The sequence below is a fragment of the Schistocerca gregaria genome, chromosome 2, assembly GCF_023897955.1.
Source record: "Schistocerca gregaria isolate iqSchGreg1 chromosome 2, iqSchGreg1.2, whole genome shotgun sequence".
Lineage (NCBI taxonomy): Eukaryota > Metazoa > Arthropoda > Insecta > Orthoptera > Acrididae > Schistocerca > Schistocerca gregaria.
This window is the reverse complement of record NC_064921.1, coordinates 92,000,489-92,015,033: the sequence shown is the minus strand read 5'-3', so window position 1 is coordinate 92,015,033 and position 14,545 is coordinate 92,000,489. Positions and strand designations below refer to the sequence as shown.

General features: G+C 40.9%; 1 protein-coding gene across 5 annotated transcripts in view; it reads left to right on the top strand.

The window, feature by feature from the left end:
* The window catches only part of LOC126336404 (V-type proton ATPase subunit H), a 149,146-nt gene that overhangs the window by 122,496 nt on the left and 12,105 nt on the right, over window positions 1–14,545 (top strand). For all 5 annotated transcript variants that reach the window (XM_050000094.1, XM_050000092.1, XM_050000091.1 and 2 more), the window contains one exon: window positions 1,940–2,118. In XM_050000094.1, the coding sequence (XP_049856051.1) occupies window positions 1,940–2,118 (179 nt within the window). The remainder of the gene's footprint in view (window positions 1–1,939; window positions 2,119–14,545) is intronic.

Below are 14,545 nucleotides of genomic sequence, written 5' to 3'. Positions count from 1 at the left end.
AAAAATTTGCAGAAACAAAATTAGTGTCCTGGAGTGGGCTGGAGGAAGTGGTAGGAAAAAAGAAAAGGCTGCAGCTTGCTGCAGAAAAAAAGTGTATGAAGACATTAACAGTGACAAGTTCAGGAAGCATAATTAGATACTAATGCTGGATGGAATTCAGATAAGTCCATCAAACTCTGTCTCATCTTTCTGGGTACACAAGATTCGCCTGCTTGTAGTAATACACCTCAAGTGTGGAAGCTCATTTCTACTTTTCTTCTTTTGTGACTTGTCCTCACAGCAATTTCTCATGTTTCCATCATTGACCTATTTCTGTTAAATGCATATTATTTTCCAATATTGACAAACTTCAGTAATAAATATGCTGTTTTGTGATCAAGAAACAAACTTTATATATAAACTATGAAATTGTAGATAGTGAGCAGAACACTGAGCTGAACCAAAAGATTTTTCAGCTTGTAGTTTTTGCATTCTCTTACTAGAAGCTAAAAGTGAGGGAGGCTAACAGAAAATTCTTATGTGACAACAGCGTCAGTTTATTGGGTTGGTGCATACATTCATAGTGTTTTTCCAAAAGGTTAATAAACACAACAGATACACCTAACAGAGACTTATGTCACCAATAATATATCCTCCTTCACTATTTACAACAGGCTGCCAATGCTGGGGTAAATTCTGTAACTCTCAAAATCACTTGCTTTTGGGACAAAAAACTCGTTGAGCCATGTTTGGAGCATATTTTCATCCGGAAAGGAAGTTCCTTGAAGGTTGTTAGGAAAAAAGTTGAAAATCTGTGAGTACAAGATTAGGTGAGTAAGGTGGCTGTGGAATGACTTCCCAACGCAATACCTGTATACTGTTTCTTGTCAGTCTAGCAGAATGCAGGCAGACATTATCGTGGAGTAGTAGCTCTTCACGCAATCTTCCTGATCGTTGTTTTTGGATTGCGTATGCAAGATGTCTCAGTTGTTGGCAGTTACTGTCAGCAGTGATGAGTGATGGTTACACCTTGGGGAACCAATTCGTAATACACCACACGGTCGCTATTCCACTAGATGCATGACATTGTCTTTTGTGGATGTGCACAGGTCTTCATGTAGAGAGCTGCTGCTTTATTTGAACTCAACCATTCCTTTCATTTCCTTATGTTAGCATAGAAGATACCATTTCTCATCACCAGTAATGATACACAACAGGAATGGTTAGCATTATTCATGAGCCAATTGATGAGCCACCTGCTGATTTTTGTGGCAGATTTTTGTGATTTTGACTTAGAGCATGGGATACCCATACACCTGATTTTTGAACCTTTCCCATTGCATGCAGATGTTGCACGATGGTGGAATTATCACAGTTCGTCACATTTGGTTGTTCTCAAGGACACTGAAGTGAATCAATGAGGATTAAGGTATTTCATTGAACCTCGAAGGTCTGCCTGAATGTGGAGGGTCACTAATGTCAAAATGATCCTCCTGAAAATGAGAATACCATTTTCTTACTGTGCTCTGTCCAATTCCATTATCCCCTGACAAGGTGCAAATATTTCTGGCTGGTGTCATCCCTCTATTGAACTCAGGAAACAAGAATATGTCAGAAATGTTCAGATTACTCCACTTGAAACTCAATTTTATTGAGTCCACAGCCCCACTCACTATCCCAGAATTACAAAATTACAACATGTACATTCAATTAGCAACAGTGAACGTCAAATAAAAAATGACAATTGACAAATAAATCCGGGAAACCAACATGCAAAACAAAAATACTACAGGTTAATGCACCAACCTAATATCTGTGTATCTGTTCATTGCTCCCAATGTGTCTTATTACCATAAATCAATTTTTATATTTTGGTATGATGTTAACATTCCACTCCTATTAAATATCCTTTATGGTCTCATTTTGTCATATTTGTATTGTGTTTTATTTCTGATCGTAGAATCTTATTGAAACGCCAGAAGACAGCCAAGTTTCAAAGGAACATTGTATTGCTATGGTACAGTGTAAAGTGCTTAAGCAGTTGAGTATCCTGGAACAAAGAAAACTTGATGACGAAGATATAGTTGCTGACATTGAATTCCTCAATGAGAAGCTTCAAGCATCTGTTCAAGATCTGAGGTGAGATGGCATACAGCATTTATTTGAATTTTGAGCTACTAATAAAGTGATTTGGATGTATTTTGCACTAGCTGTTCAAATCTCGAACTGGTCTTTCTGACTTACATTTTCTGTACTGTTCCGAACACACGTTTCATCATTCCTACAGGAAAGCCACTGTTACTCCCATTCTCACCAAAAGAGAATTGGTGACTTTTTTTAGACATTGAGCACTAGTAAATAAGTACCATGCCTTTGACCAATTGTTTGATCAGGCAAACATCTGCAACTCAGAAATTTATTCTATAAGTTTGATGAAATGGTATGACAAGTCAGGAAAGGAAGGAAACAGTTGCTACTATATCAAATTACAAGAATAGTAGCAGTGTCAAGTCACCAACAGGAAAGTAAACAAGATTTAAAACTTTGTTAGCTTTTGAACAAATACTTTTCTGTGCTAGATACATTCTGCTAAAAGAATCTCTCTCTCTCTCTCTCTCTCTCTCTCTCTCTCTCTCTCTCTCTCTCTCCCCCCCCCCCCCCCCCCCCTTTCAACGATCACAGGCCCTGTAGACCACGCGCTGCATCAGCAGCAATCTGCTTTCACCGCCTTCTATCTCTCACAGCCTCTCTCCACCCTGCGGAAATTCCTAATGCTGCGATGTCCTTCTCTATGTCATCTTTCCACCTTATACGAGGTCGGCCCAATGGTCTTGTTGCCTGGAGAGTTCCTTCAAATGCTTTCTTGGTGATTCTGTTGTTTTCCATTCTGGCCACATGTCCAGCCCATTACAGTCTCCTACTTTTTAATTTCTGGATGATAGTGGGCTGCTTCATTAACTGAATTCTCCATACACCATTCTCCAACGCAGGTCCCCAGGTTTTTCTCATTACTTTTCTTTCAAAAACATTCAGTTTTTCCCTATCATTCTTTGTAAGTGTCCAGCTTTCTGAACCGTACAGTACTATGGGGCAGATAATAGTGTTGTATATCTTCATCTTTGTGGTGATTGACAAAGCCTTACTTTTGAGTGGGTTGATTAGTGAGTACAGACATCTTGACCCTGAGACTATTCTTTCATTTATATCCATTGGTATGATATTTTTACTGTTGAAATGTGATCCAAGGTATTTAAACTGGAGAACTTTTCTGAATTTAGAATGTTGATCAGTTTCAAAGTAAGTATTTGGGTTTATGACTCAACCTATTTCCATATATTCGGTTTTCTCTTGGTTAATCAAAAGCCCGATTTTGCTGGCACTCTGCCTGAGAGATCTGTACATGTCTTTCAGTTCTTCAGTTTCACTCAGCAACACTATATCATGTGCATAAGCCAGGAGTTTTACTTCACTGTGTTCGAATTGGAGACCATTGTATAGATGTAAATTACTCTCCTGAACCACTTTCTCTAATGCAAGGTTGAAGAGGACACATGGAAGAGCATCTCCCTGTCGTAAGCCTGTTTTGATTGGAAAGGTGGGGGATATGGATCCTCTGAACTTCACTGCTGCCTGGGAGCCATCTATGCACAGTTGTATCATCCTAATGATTTTACTGGGATCATGTCTACTCTTTTTTTTCTTTTGCCATACAAGAAGTTGTTTTCTTCTACTGCTTTAAATGTAAACACTCATCCACTAGCTTATTACTTCAATGATACTTTATGCTATTTTTCTGTAGATATGTTGTTACATATTGTCGCAGAAGAAGCTGTGCAGCACAGTCACCATGGCATAGTGGTTATGATACTAGACTGTTGCTTGGAAGTTCGTGAGCACAAAACTCACCTGAACTGTAAAATTTTAAATTCTATGCTTGGTTCGAGTACATTCTAGAAGTATCCACAAATGCCAAGAATCATTGTACTGGAGTGTTCTGTAACTGTATATAGACTGTATGTGTTCTGATCGGAGGCAGTTAATTCCGCACTCTTGTATGTGCAAGTGCTGAATAAATGAATGTTAAGTGAAGTTAGTGTTCGTCATGTATCTAATTACACCTTCTTCTACGTGACATTATTCTGGTGGAGGCACCGGGTGTTGGAACTTGTGATAGCGCACATTACCGATGACACAGTGGCTCCCATAAGGCTACGACAGAGCTGCCGTTTACATGGCGAGAAACTTGAGTTCGAGCCATATTCAACAGATCGCAATCTATCAGAGACAGAAGAAGAAGACATTATGATGACAGCAACTGTGTGCCACCACATGAGACATCTTTCCGGGTTCTATGGCGACAATGGCCAAGATCCAAACAAGTGGCTGAAGGTATATGAGCGTGTAGCTAAATTTAACAAATGGGATAACACCATATGTTTGGCTAACATAATTTTCTACTTGGAGGGCACTGCCAAGCAATGGTATGAGAACAACAATGAGAAGTTCACAAGCTGGGAAGTATTCCAGGCAGAACTGCGCAAGTATTTCGTCGACACACAACAGCAGAAGTGCAAGGCTGAAGATAAATTAAAGTGCAGGGCACAGCGTCCAGGAGAAACTACAGTATCCTACATTCAGGACATCTTGGGGCTGTGTAAAATAGTGGATCCTAGAATGGAGGAGGAAGATAAGGTTGCACATCTCATGAAGGGTGTTGGTGAGGACATGTATCAAGCCATGTTCCTGAAGGATGTTTAGACAGCAGACAACTTCATAAAATGATGCCAGTATATAAAGACAATGTATCAAAGAAGAATTACATCGCAAGAAGTTTGAACAGCTTCCAAATGTGGTATCGATGTTTGTGATGGAGGAAAGAACTGACTTCACAAGTGTTCTTTGTCAGATAGTGAGGGAGGAAGTTCAGAAGGCACTTGGATTGCACGGCGAGCGAAAAACCGAGACGCTCCAAGAGATCATAAAGGGGGGAAGTGGAACCGACATTGAACCCAATCTCCCGTTCTTCATTTCCCTTCAATACAGTGAAAAAGTCGAGACCCAGGTGAAGTTGCGTTCCTACAATACCGCTTGAGGAACCTGCTGGGGCACCAAGGAAGACTGATGTCTGGAGGACCCAGGATAACCACCAGTATTTAATTGCCTAATAGCTGAGCATCATAGAAACCTCCCATGCTGAGTCTGTGGGTGAAATTGGCGCTACCACTACGAGACGAGATCTTCTAGCTCAACTATCGCCAGATCTCACTAAGGAACAACAGAAGAAGCTACTTGCCATTCTTCAAGAGTCCTCTGAATGCTTCAGATGAAGAGCAAATTAGACAAATCGACTGTGAAGCACCAGATTAGCACTGGAGACCATCAACCAATAAGCCAGAGAGCATACTGTGTGTCAGCAACGGAACGTCGAATAATTCGCGAGGAGGTAGAGAAAATGATGATGAATGACATCATTTAGCCTTTGCAGAGCCCATGGTCACCACCAGCAACAGAGTAATTCGCGAGGAGGTAGAGAAAATGATGATGAATGACATCATTTATCCTTCGCAGAGCCCATGGTCATCACCAGTAGTTCTTGTCAGGAAGATGGATGGCAGTTGGCACTTTTGCGTTAATTACAGGAAGCTTAGTAAGATAACTAAAAAGGACATTTACCCCCCGTCCACGAATTGACGATACACTAGATTGTCTGAAGGGGGCTAAGTTTTTCTCAACCATGGATATGTACTCGGGATACTGCAAATCGAAGTAGATGAGGCTGATCTTGAGAAAACTGCATTCATCACCCTTGAGAGCCTGTATGAATTTAAGGTAATGCCGTTTGTGTAATGCACCAGCAGATGATGGATAATCTTTTAAGTCGCCTGAAGTGGACGATGTGTCTTTGTTATTTAGATGACATTATAGTGTTCTCAGAGACATTTGATGAACATATAAAAAGACTGAGGGCCGTTCTTAAGTGTCTGCAACAAGGCGGACTGAAACTTAATCCAAGAAAGTGTCTCTTTGGAGCAAAAGAAATCAAAATACTTGGACACCTTGTGTTAAACGAAGGTGTGCAGCCAGGCCCAGAAGGGTGAAACCTATACTGGAATTTCCTGTTCCTCAAAGTATTAGCGATGTGAGAAGCTTCCTCGAATTATATTCTTATTACTGTTGTTTTATCAAAGACTTTTTTATCAAAGCCAGGCCACTCCAAGAGTTGTTAAAAGCTGATGTTAAATTTATCTTGGGTGGTGCTCAACAAGATTCTTTCTATGTGCTGCAAAAAGCTCTGACGACTGACCCTGCAACTGGTCTGTGTGATGAGAGAGCATCTACAGAACTACACACACATTCCAGTGGGTATGGGATTGGTGCTGTTCTGGTGCAAATTTCGGATGGAAAAGAGAAGGTTATAGCCAGTGCTTATATGACACTTACGAAAGCTGAGGGAAACTACTCAACTACAGAAAGGGAATATCTTGCTGTGATCTGGGATCTGGGCCATGTGCAAATTTCGACAGTATCTCTATGGATGCCATTCACAGTTGTTAGAGACCATCATTCATTTTGTTGGTTGACAGGTCTTAAGGATCCAACAGGATGACTAGGCAGGTGGGCACTACGTCTTCAGGAGTATGACATTACCATAGTGTACAAAAGTGGAAGAAAACACCAAGATGCCGACTGTCTCCCAAGAAACCCCGTGCAAGACCATCAAGACTGATGAAGATAGCGATTGCCTCACTGCACTCCAGGATCTTTCTGCTGAGCAGGAGGAGGACACCAAGAAATCTCAAATTATGCTTGCCTTAAATCGGTCAGAGGATGTGAAAGGACAATTTAAGGTAGTTAGTGGATTACTTTGGAAGAAAAACTTTTATCTGTTTGGAAAGAGGTGGCTACCAGTGATTCCTAAACACATGCGCTTAAATGTTCTACAGAAATTCCTTGACACATCTGAGGCCGAACATTAAGGATTTATTAATACACACAATAGGATCCGCAAGAGACTTTTCTGGACAGGTTTATTTAGGGGTGTCCATCACTGTGTGTCGCACTGTCGAGAGTGCCAGAGGAGAAAGGCAGTTCCTCAGAAACCACCAGGCCGACTCATACCAATTCCATCAGCCAAAATGTCTTTCCAGCATATTGGGATTGGCCTTTTTGGATGATTTCCAATGTCTGCTAGTGGCAATAGATGGATTATTGTTTGCACTGATTATCTGACACGCTATGCCATTACAAAAGCTGTAAAAACAACCGAAGCATCCGAGGTAAACAAATTCATTGTGGAAGACATGGTGCCCCAAGGTCGTTAATTACGGATTGAGGGAAGGTTTTTCAATAGCGTCTTGTGTCAGAGACAAACCGTTGGTGCAACATTACTAATCACATGACAATTGCCTACCATCCACAAACTAATGGGCTTACTGAATGCCTTAATAAGACCTTGGCTGACCTACTGTCAGTGTTCGGCAGTGTTGAGCAGAGTAACTGGGATGAGGTGCTACCTTTCATGACATTTGCCTACAACACCGCCAAACAAGACACCACAGGATTTACGCCATTTTTCCTGGTGCATGGGTGTGAGGCAACTATGACGATGGAAACTGTTTCCGTTACATCCTGATGACGTGGATGACTACATCAGCCAGGTGTTAACCAGAGCTGAGGAAGTTCGGCAGTTAGCTTGACTCCGCACCCTGCAGGCTCAAGAAAACGATCGCCGAAGGTATTAAGAAAGCCACCGCCCTGTTGTCTACCAGCCTGGTGACCTCGTCTGGATCTTCACTCCTGTTCGGAAGGTTGGTCTCTCTGAGAAACTCCTCAGGCACTACTTTGGACCTTATAAGGTTGTGAAACCGTTGTCTGATGTTACTTATGAAGTTCAAGATTTCGACCTCAACACAAGACAGCGAAAGAGCAGAGATACTGGGACACGTCCTTCGAACGAAGCCTTCTAAGGATCCTGCAACCCAGGGTAAATTCGAAGCTCCAGCAACAGGCAACAAGCAGAAAGGTGACGAAAAACGTAGCGGCAAAGGAAGTTCTAAGATCACCACCATGACGAACATCAGTCATCGGGAGTCGGAGCATGCAGGACCAATGACTCGTTCCAGGACTAGAAGAACGTAACACCGAGACACTGTTCTCTTAAGGAGAGAGCAATGTCACAGAAGAAGTTGAGTAGCACAGTCATCGTGGTGTAGTGGTTATGATACTAGATTGTTGCATGGAGGGTCATGAGTTCAAAACTCACCTGAACTGTAAAATTTTAATTTCTGCATTCGGTTCGAGTACATTCTAGAGGTAACCACTAATGTTCTGTAACTGCATACGCGGTGGTCCATTGATCGAGACCAGGCCAAATATCTCAAGAAATGAGCGTCAAATGAAAAAACTACAAAGAACGAAACTTGTCTAGCTTGAAGGGAGAAACCAGATGGCGCTATGGTTGGCCCGCTAGTTGCCGCTGTCATAGGTCAAACGGATATCAACTGCGTTTTTTAAAATAGGAACCCCATTTTTTATTACTTATTAGTGTAGTATGTAAATAAATATGAAAGTTTTAGTTGGGTCACTTTTTTCGCTTCGTGATAGATAGTGCTGTAATAGTCACAAACATATGGCTCACAATTATAGACGAACAGTTGATAACAGGTAGGTTTTTTTAAATTAAAATACAGAATGTAGGTATGTTTTACCATTTTATTTTGGTTGTTCCAATGCGATACATGTACCTTTGTGAACTTATCATTTCTGAGAATGCATGCTGTAACAGCGTGATTACCTGTAAATACCACATTAATGCAATAAATGCTCAAAATGATGTCCGCCAAGCTCAATGCATTTGGCAATACATGTAATGACATTCCTCTCACCAGTGAGTAGTTCGCCTTCCGTAATGTTCACATGTGCATTGACAATGCGCTGACGCATGTTGTCAGGTGTTGTCGGTGGATCACAATAACAAATATCCTTCATCTTTCCCCACAGAAAGAAATCCGGGGACGTCAAAACCGGTGAATGACGAGCAATCCACCTGTCATGAAATATGCTATTCAATACCGCTTCAACCACACGCGAGCTATGTGCCGGACATCCATTATGTTGGAAGTACATTGCCATTCTGTCATGCAGTGAAACATCTTGTAGTAACATCAGTAGAACATTATGTAGGAAATCAGTATACATTGCACCATTTAGATTTCTATCGATAAAATGGGGGCCAATTATCCTTCCTCCCATAATGCCGCACCATACATTAACCCGCCAAGGTTGCTGATGTCCACTTGCAGTCATCGTGGATTTTCCATTGCCCAATAGTGCATATTATGCCGGTTTACATGACTGTTGTTGGTGAATGACTCTTTGTCGCTAAATAGATTGCGTGCAAAAAATCTATCATCATCATCCCGTAATTTCTCTTGTGCCTAGTGGCATAACGGTACACGATGTTCAAAGTTGTCGCTATGCAATTCCTGATGCATAGAAATGTGGTACGGGTGCAATCGATGTTGATGTAGCATTCTCAATACCGACGTTTTTGAGATTCTTGCACAATTTGTCTGGTACTGATGTGTGGATAAGCTACGACAGCAGCTAAAACACCTACTTGGGGATCATCATTTGTTGCAGGTTGTGGTTGACATTTCATTATGTGTCTGAACACTTCCTCTTTCCTTAAATAACATAACTATCCGGTGAACGGTGCGGACACTTGGATGACATCGTCCAGGTTTTCGAGCAGCATACATAGCACATGCCTGTTGGGCATTTTGATCACAATAGCCATACATTAACATGATATCGACCTTTTCTGCAATTGGTAAACGGTCCATTTTAACACGGGTAATGTATCACGAAGCAAATACCGTCCACACTGGCAGAATGTTATGATACCACATACTTATCCATTTGTGACTATTACATCACCATCTATCACAAGGCAAAAAAAAAGTGGTCCAACTAAAACATTTCAAATTGCTTTTCGTACTACACGAATGTGTAATAAAAAATGGGGGTTCCTGTTTTTCAAAAATGCAGTTGATATTCATTTGACCTATGGCAGCGCCATCTAGTGGGCCAACCATAGTGCCATCTGGTTTCCCCCTTCAAGCTAGATGAGTTTCGTTCTTTGTAGTTTTTTTGCTTGATGCTTATTTCGTGAGATATTTGACCCGGTCACTATCAATGGACCACCTTGTAATATCGTATGTGTTCTGGCCAGAGGCAGTTCGCTCCGCACTCTCGTGTGTGCAAGTGCTGAATAAACCTTTGTTAGGTGAAGTTAGTGTTCGTCATTCATCTAATTACACTTTCTTCTACATGACAATATTATTTAAGTCTCATTGTAAGTTTATGTGCACTAGAAGCAAACAGTGCTGTGTCATCAACAGACTGAAGATGTGTCATCAGCAGACTGAAGATAGTTCAGATAAATTCCATTGAAGTGTATTCCTTCTTCATTTTGACATTTGAGGGGCCTGAAAATTTTTTATAGGGCTGCTGAGAATAGTTCTGGTGATATTGTGTACATTTACAAAGTATCATCCTGTATATATAATGAATATATAAGGTGCAGTCAGAAAGAAACGAGCTGGAGTCTGGAATGCGCAAACCGGTGACAGGAAGGTAATACATGGTACGTGTAACGAGGTGTGGTTCCGACCAGTGCGTGGAAGTTCACAGCCGATCGCTAGAGGGCACCCGTGCACATCACGTGACTATAAAGAGCCAGCAGCAGCATTGCTGCCAGTCACATTGCAAACAGTGACATGGAGGCGTCAAAAGAAGAGCTGAGAGGTGTTGTTTGTTTTCTGACAGTGGAAGGAGTAGGAGGTATGGATATTCATCGATGAATGTCACAAGTGTATGGTGAACACTGCATGTCCCTTGCAAGGTTCAAGGCATGGCACAAGTGCTTCAGGGCAGGACGGAAATCGTTGGCTGATGATGCACAGTCTGGAGCACCACACTGCATTACTGATGACATCGTCCAGCTGGTGGATGCACTGATTACCCAGGACCTCCAAGTGACAGTGAAAGCCATAGCCGCCGTGGTGAGATTGAGCATTGGAAGTGTTCACACCGTCATGAAGGATTGACTGCACATGCAGAAAGTGTGTGCCCAATGGGTGCCCCACAGTCTTCAACGAAACCAGGAAGCATGTTGAAAGACCCACTGTCTTGTTCATCTACAGTGCTATGCTTGTTAAGGGAATGCGTTCCTGGCATGAGTGATGGCTGGAGATGAGTCATGATATCATCACTTCCAACCAGAATCAAAACAACAAAGTCTCACATGGAAGCATTAAGGTCACCACCACAATAGAAAAAAGCCAAGGCCGTCCACATGAGTACAGGAAAGGTTCTCCATTGACCAAGATGGCCCCATTCTGATTCCCTTCCTGCAGCACGGGACAACAGTGAAAGCCCAGCGTTACTCGCAAACCTGGACCACCCTTTGCCAAGCGATCAAATCAAAATGACCAAGTAGTCTCACCTGTGGGGTCGTTCTGCTCCACAATGCAAAGCCTCATATGGCCAACACAGTGGCAACACTCCTGCAGAAATTCAAGTGGGAGGTTCTCGGCCACCCTCCACGCAGTCTGGACCTCTCTTCCTGTGATTATGCCATTTTTGGTCCCCTTAAAAAAGCTCTGAGTGGCAAACGATTAACCTTGGACTATGACGTCCAACTGTACGTGCAGAACTGGTTAACATTGCAGCCCCGGGAATTTTACGAGACAGCCATTCACCACCTTGTGTCACAGTGGAACAAGTGTCTCAACAGCCAGGGTCAATACTTCTAACATACAGGTATTGGTTTCTGTAATTATGCCTCTGGCTCGTTTCTTTGTGAACGCCTCTCGTATAAAAGTTACAGTTAGCATTTTATGTAAACATTTACCACATATATCAATAGTTATGGTGGTACTTAAAAGTAGAACTATCAGTAATACATCTTAGAAATCTTTGAGTGAGTATGAACATCTTTCAGTAACAGTTGTTTCAATTTGCCTCTAAAAAGATTGCCATGGAGTTGCTTTGTATTATTTGGCAATTGCTTATAGAAATATCTTCCAGCTTCAAATTGACTAATCTATAGCTCTTTATTATTCAACAAAAACAGTCAATTTTTGACAAAATAATTTAATTGAATAGATAAAAAAATCTGCTCACCAAGTGGCTGCAGAACACACACATAAATGAAGATTGCCAATGTAAACCACACACGTGATCTTGATTCTTTCTCCAGACAATAATATCTCAGATCTCCACCTGTGGGAACTAGAGCTAAATCATGCGCTTGTTTCTCGCCACTCACCTGGCTTTAATTTACACTAATTTTTTACGTCTCAGCTTTCCTTCGCAGTAACTACTTTTTTCTTTACTCTATTATAGTTTTCTACATCTTTCATTGTCTTACCCATCTATTTTTCATCTCCCCCCTCCCACCTCTGTTAAATACATTGCACTTAGCTATCCACTCTTATTAACTCATGTGTGATATTTAAGCAGTATTCTCTGTCTTGCATATTACCCTGTCTTCCACCTTTAAGCTCTCAGGTTTTCAAATCTCGTCCGATGCAGTCCCCGACAATCGGTCTTTCCTTCTCATCCATGCAGTAAGTTTCCCCTGGCCCGTGGTTCCGGGTGACTTTCCCAAAATCTACCCTTTTTCCTAGACCTCTTCAGTTCTTTTCCTTCACCCTTTTTCCTTCCTCTTCAACCATTCTGCCTAAAGAGGGACCCACTGACTCCGAAAGCTTGCCTAATTATAAACTTTTATGTGTGTGTTCTGTCGCTGCTTGGGTAGTAGAGTTCTTATTTATCCAATTATATTACTCTCTTATTATTCAGTATCTTATAATAATGACATCTCGTTCCTGCATTGTAACTGTGACTCTCGCTGTTGTTCATCACACTTTATAAATATTCTCTTTTACAAACATTATAGTCTTAAGGACATTCGATGAATATGCAGTCAGTCAATTATAATTTTTAAAGGAGTCCCTACAGAACTGGTGTTTGCTCATGTTGGCAATTATCCTAACTGCTCTCTTTTGAAGCCCAAATATCCTATCCATGTAGACAGTGGGTGCCTCACCCCAACTTTCAACCACATATTATAAATGTGAGTGGTTTATTCTTTAGTACATTCCTATAAGGACAGGAAGAGTTATAATTTGAGAGATGTTTTAGTAATCTTTTAACAGATGTAGCTGATATGTTGTTCCCATTTAAGGTGTTTATCAATCACAGTGCTTAAAAACTTACATTTATTGCACATATCAACTGTAGACAGTGATTCAGTTTGAGACTGGTTATACTTTAACAAGAACTTTATTACAGCAGCCTTACCCTTATTCAGTGTACAGTAAAACCCCTTTCTAACGACTCTCAGGGGACCAAAAAAATTGTTCCTTAAAAGAGGGGTTTCCTTAAATAAGGATTTAGGTCAAAATGAACTAAATAAGTGATCCAAAATCAAAATTGGAACCTAGGCTATTTAGGCCTTATAAATACTCCATAATCACAAACACTCCTTGTGCTGCATACAAAAATACAGTGAACATGAAAATGTTTTGTGGCAAATGTAAACAACTGCTATCTTGGTCTAAGAGGAGAAAATTTTATTTAGCTAGTGGCACTCAATGAATTACCGTATTTACTCGAATCTAAGCCGCACTTGAAAAATTAGACTTGAAATTAAGGAAAAAAAAATTCCCAAATCTAAGCCCCCCCTGAAATTTGAGACTTGAAATTCAAGGGGAGACAAAAGTTTTAGACCACCCCTCCAAATAGAAACAAAGTTGGTCCATTGTAACATGAGAGACAATTAAGGTCGAATGGATGAAAATAGAGTTACAGGAGTTTGGTTCGAGTTGTAAGCTTAACAGTTAAGCTTTACCACGTAGCCATTGCTATGTGTCAGGCGCTCCATCCGTATTTTTACGGGTACCCTTCCTTTTTCAGATGCTTCGTCTGGTTTGAATCAATTGCTTATTTTGCTTTGATCTGATAAGTGCCGTTCTCTTTGTTATAGGTGTTTATGTCCCTCTAAGCTGAAAATGCATTATTGTACTGTGTCATGCATTGTTTGTCGCATTCTGATAATGAGTGTTTACAATCTGTCACTGCTCGCAGCATGGCTTGCTTTTGTGCGCGCTACAGCGGCTTACAAAAAAAAAAAAAAAAAAAAGGAGAGAAAGAAAGAGAGAGAGAGAGAGAGAGAGAGAGAGGGAGGGAGAGGAATTGTCTCATAACCAAAACAAAAATGCTATTTGTTGTTACTTACACTGCTGCTTTCTTTGATAATGATCAACAAGAACCAAAAAATAGAGTGTGTATGATAGAATTTGTTTCGAACAAGAGTTTAGTGAAAATTTTTCTGTTTGAAAATATTTGTAGATGCCTCTTTAGTACATTACATTCTGCACAGAAATTAATCATCTTAGATTCGTGCTTCATTTCTGACTGTATCACTATTCAGCATAAGAATAATATGAATATAAACATGACATTATATGTATATTCTTCCGTGTTTGCTGTTGTC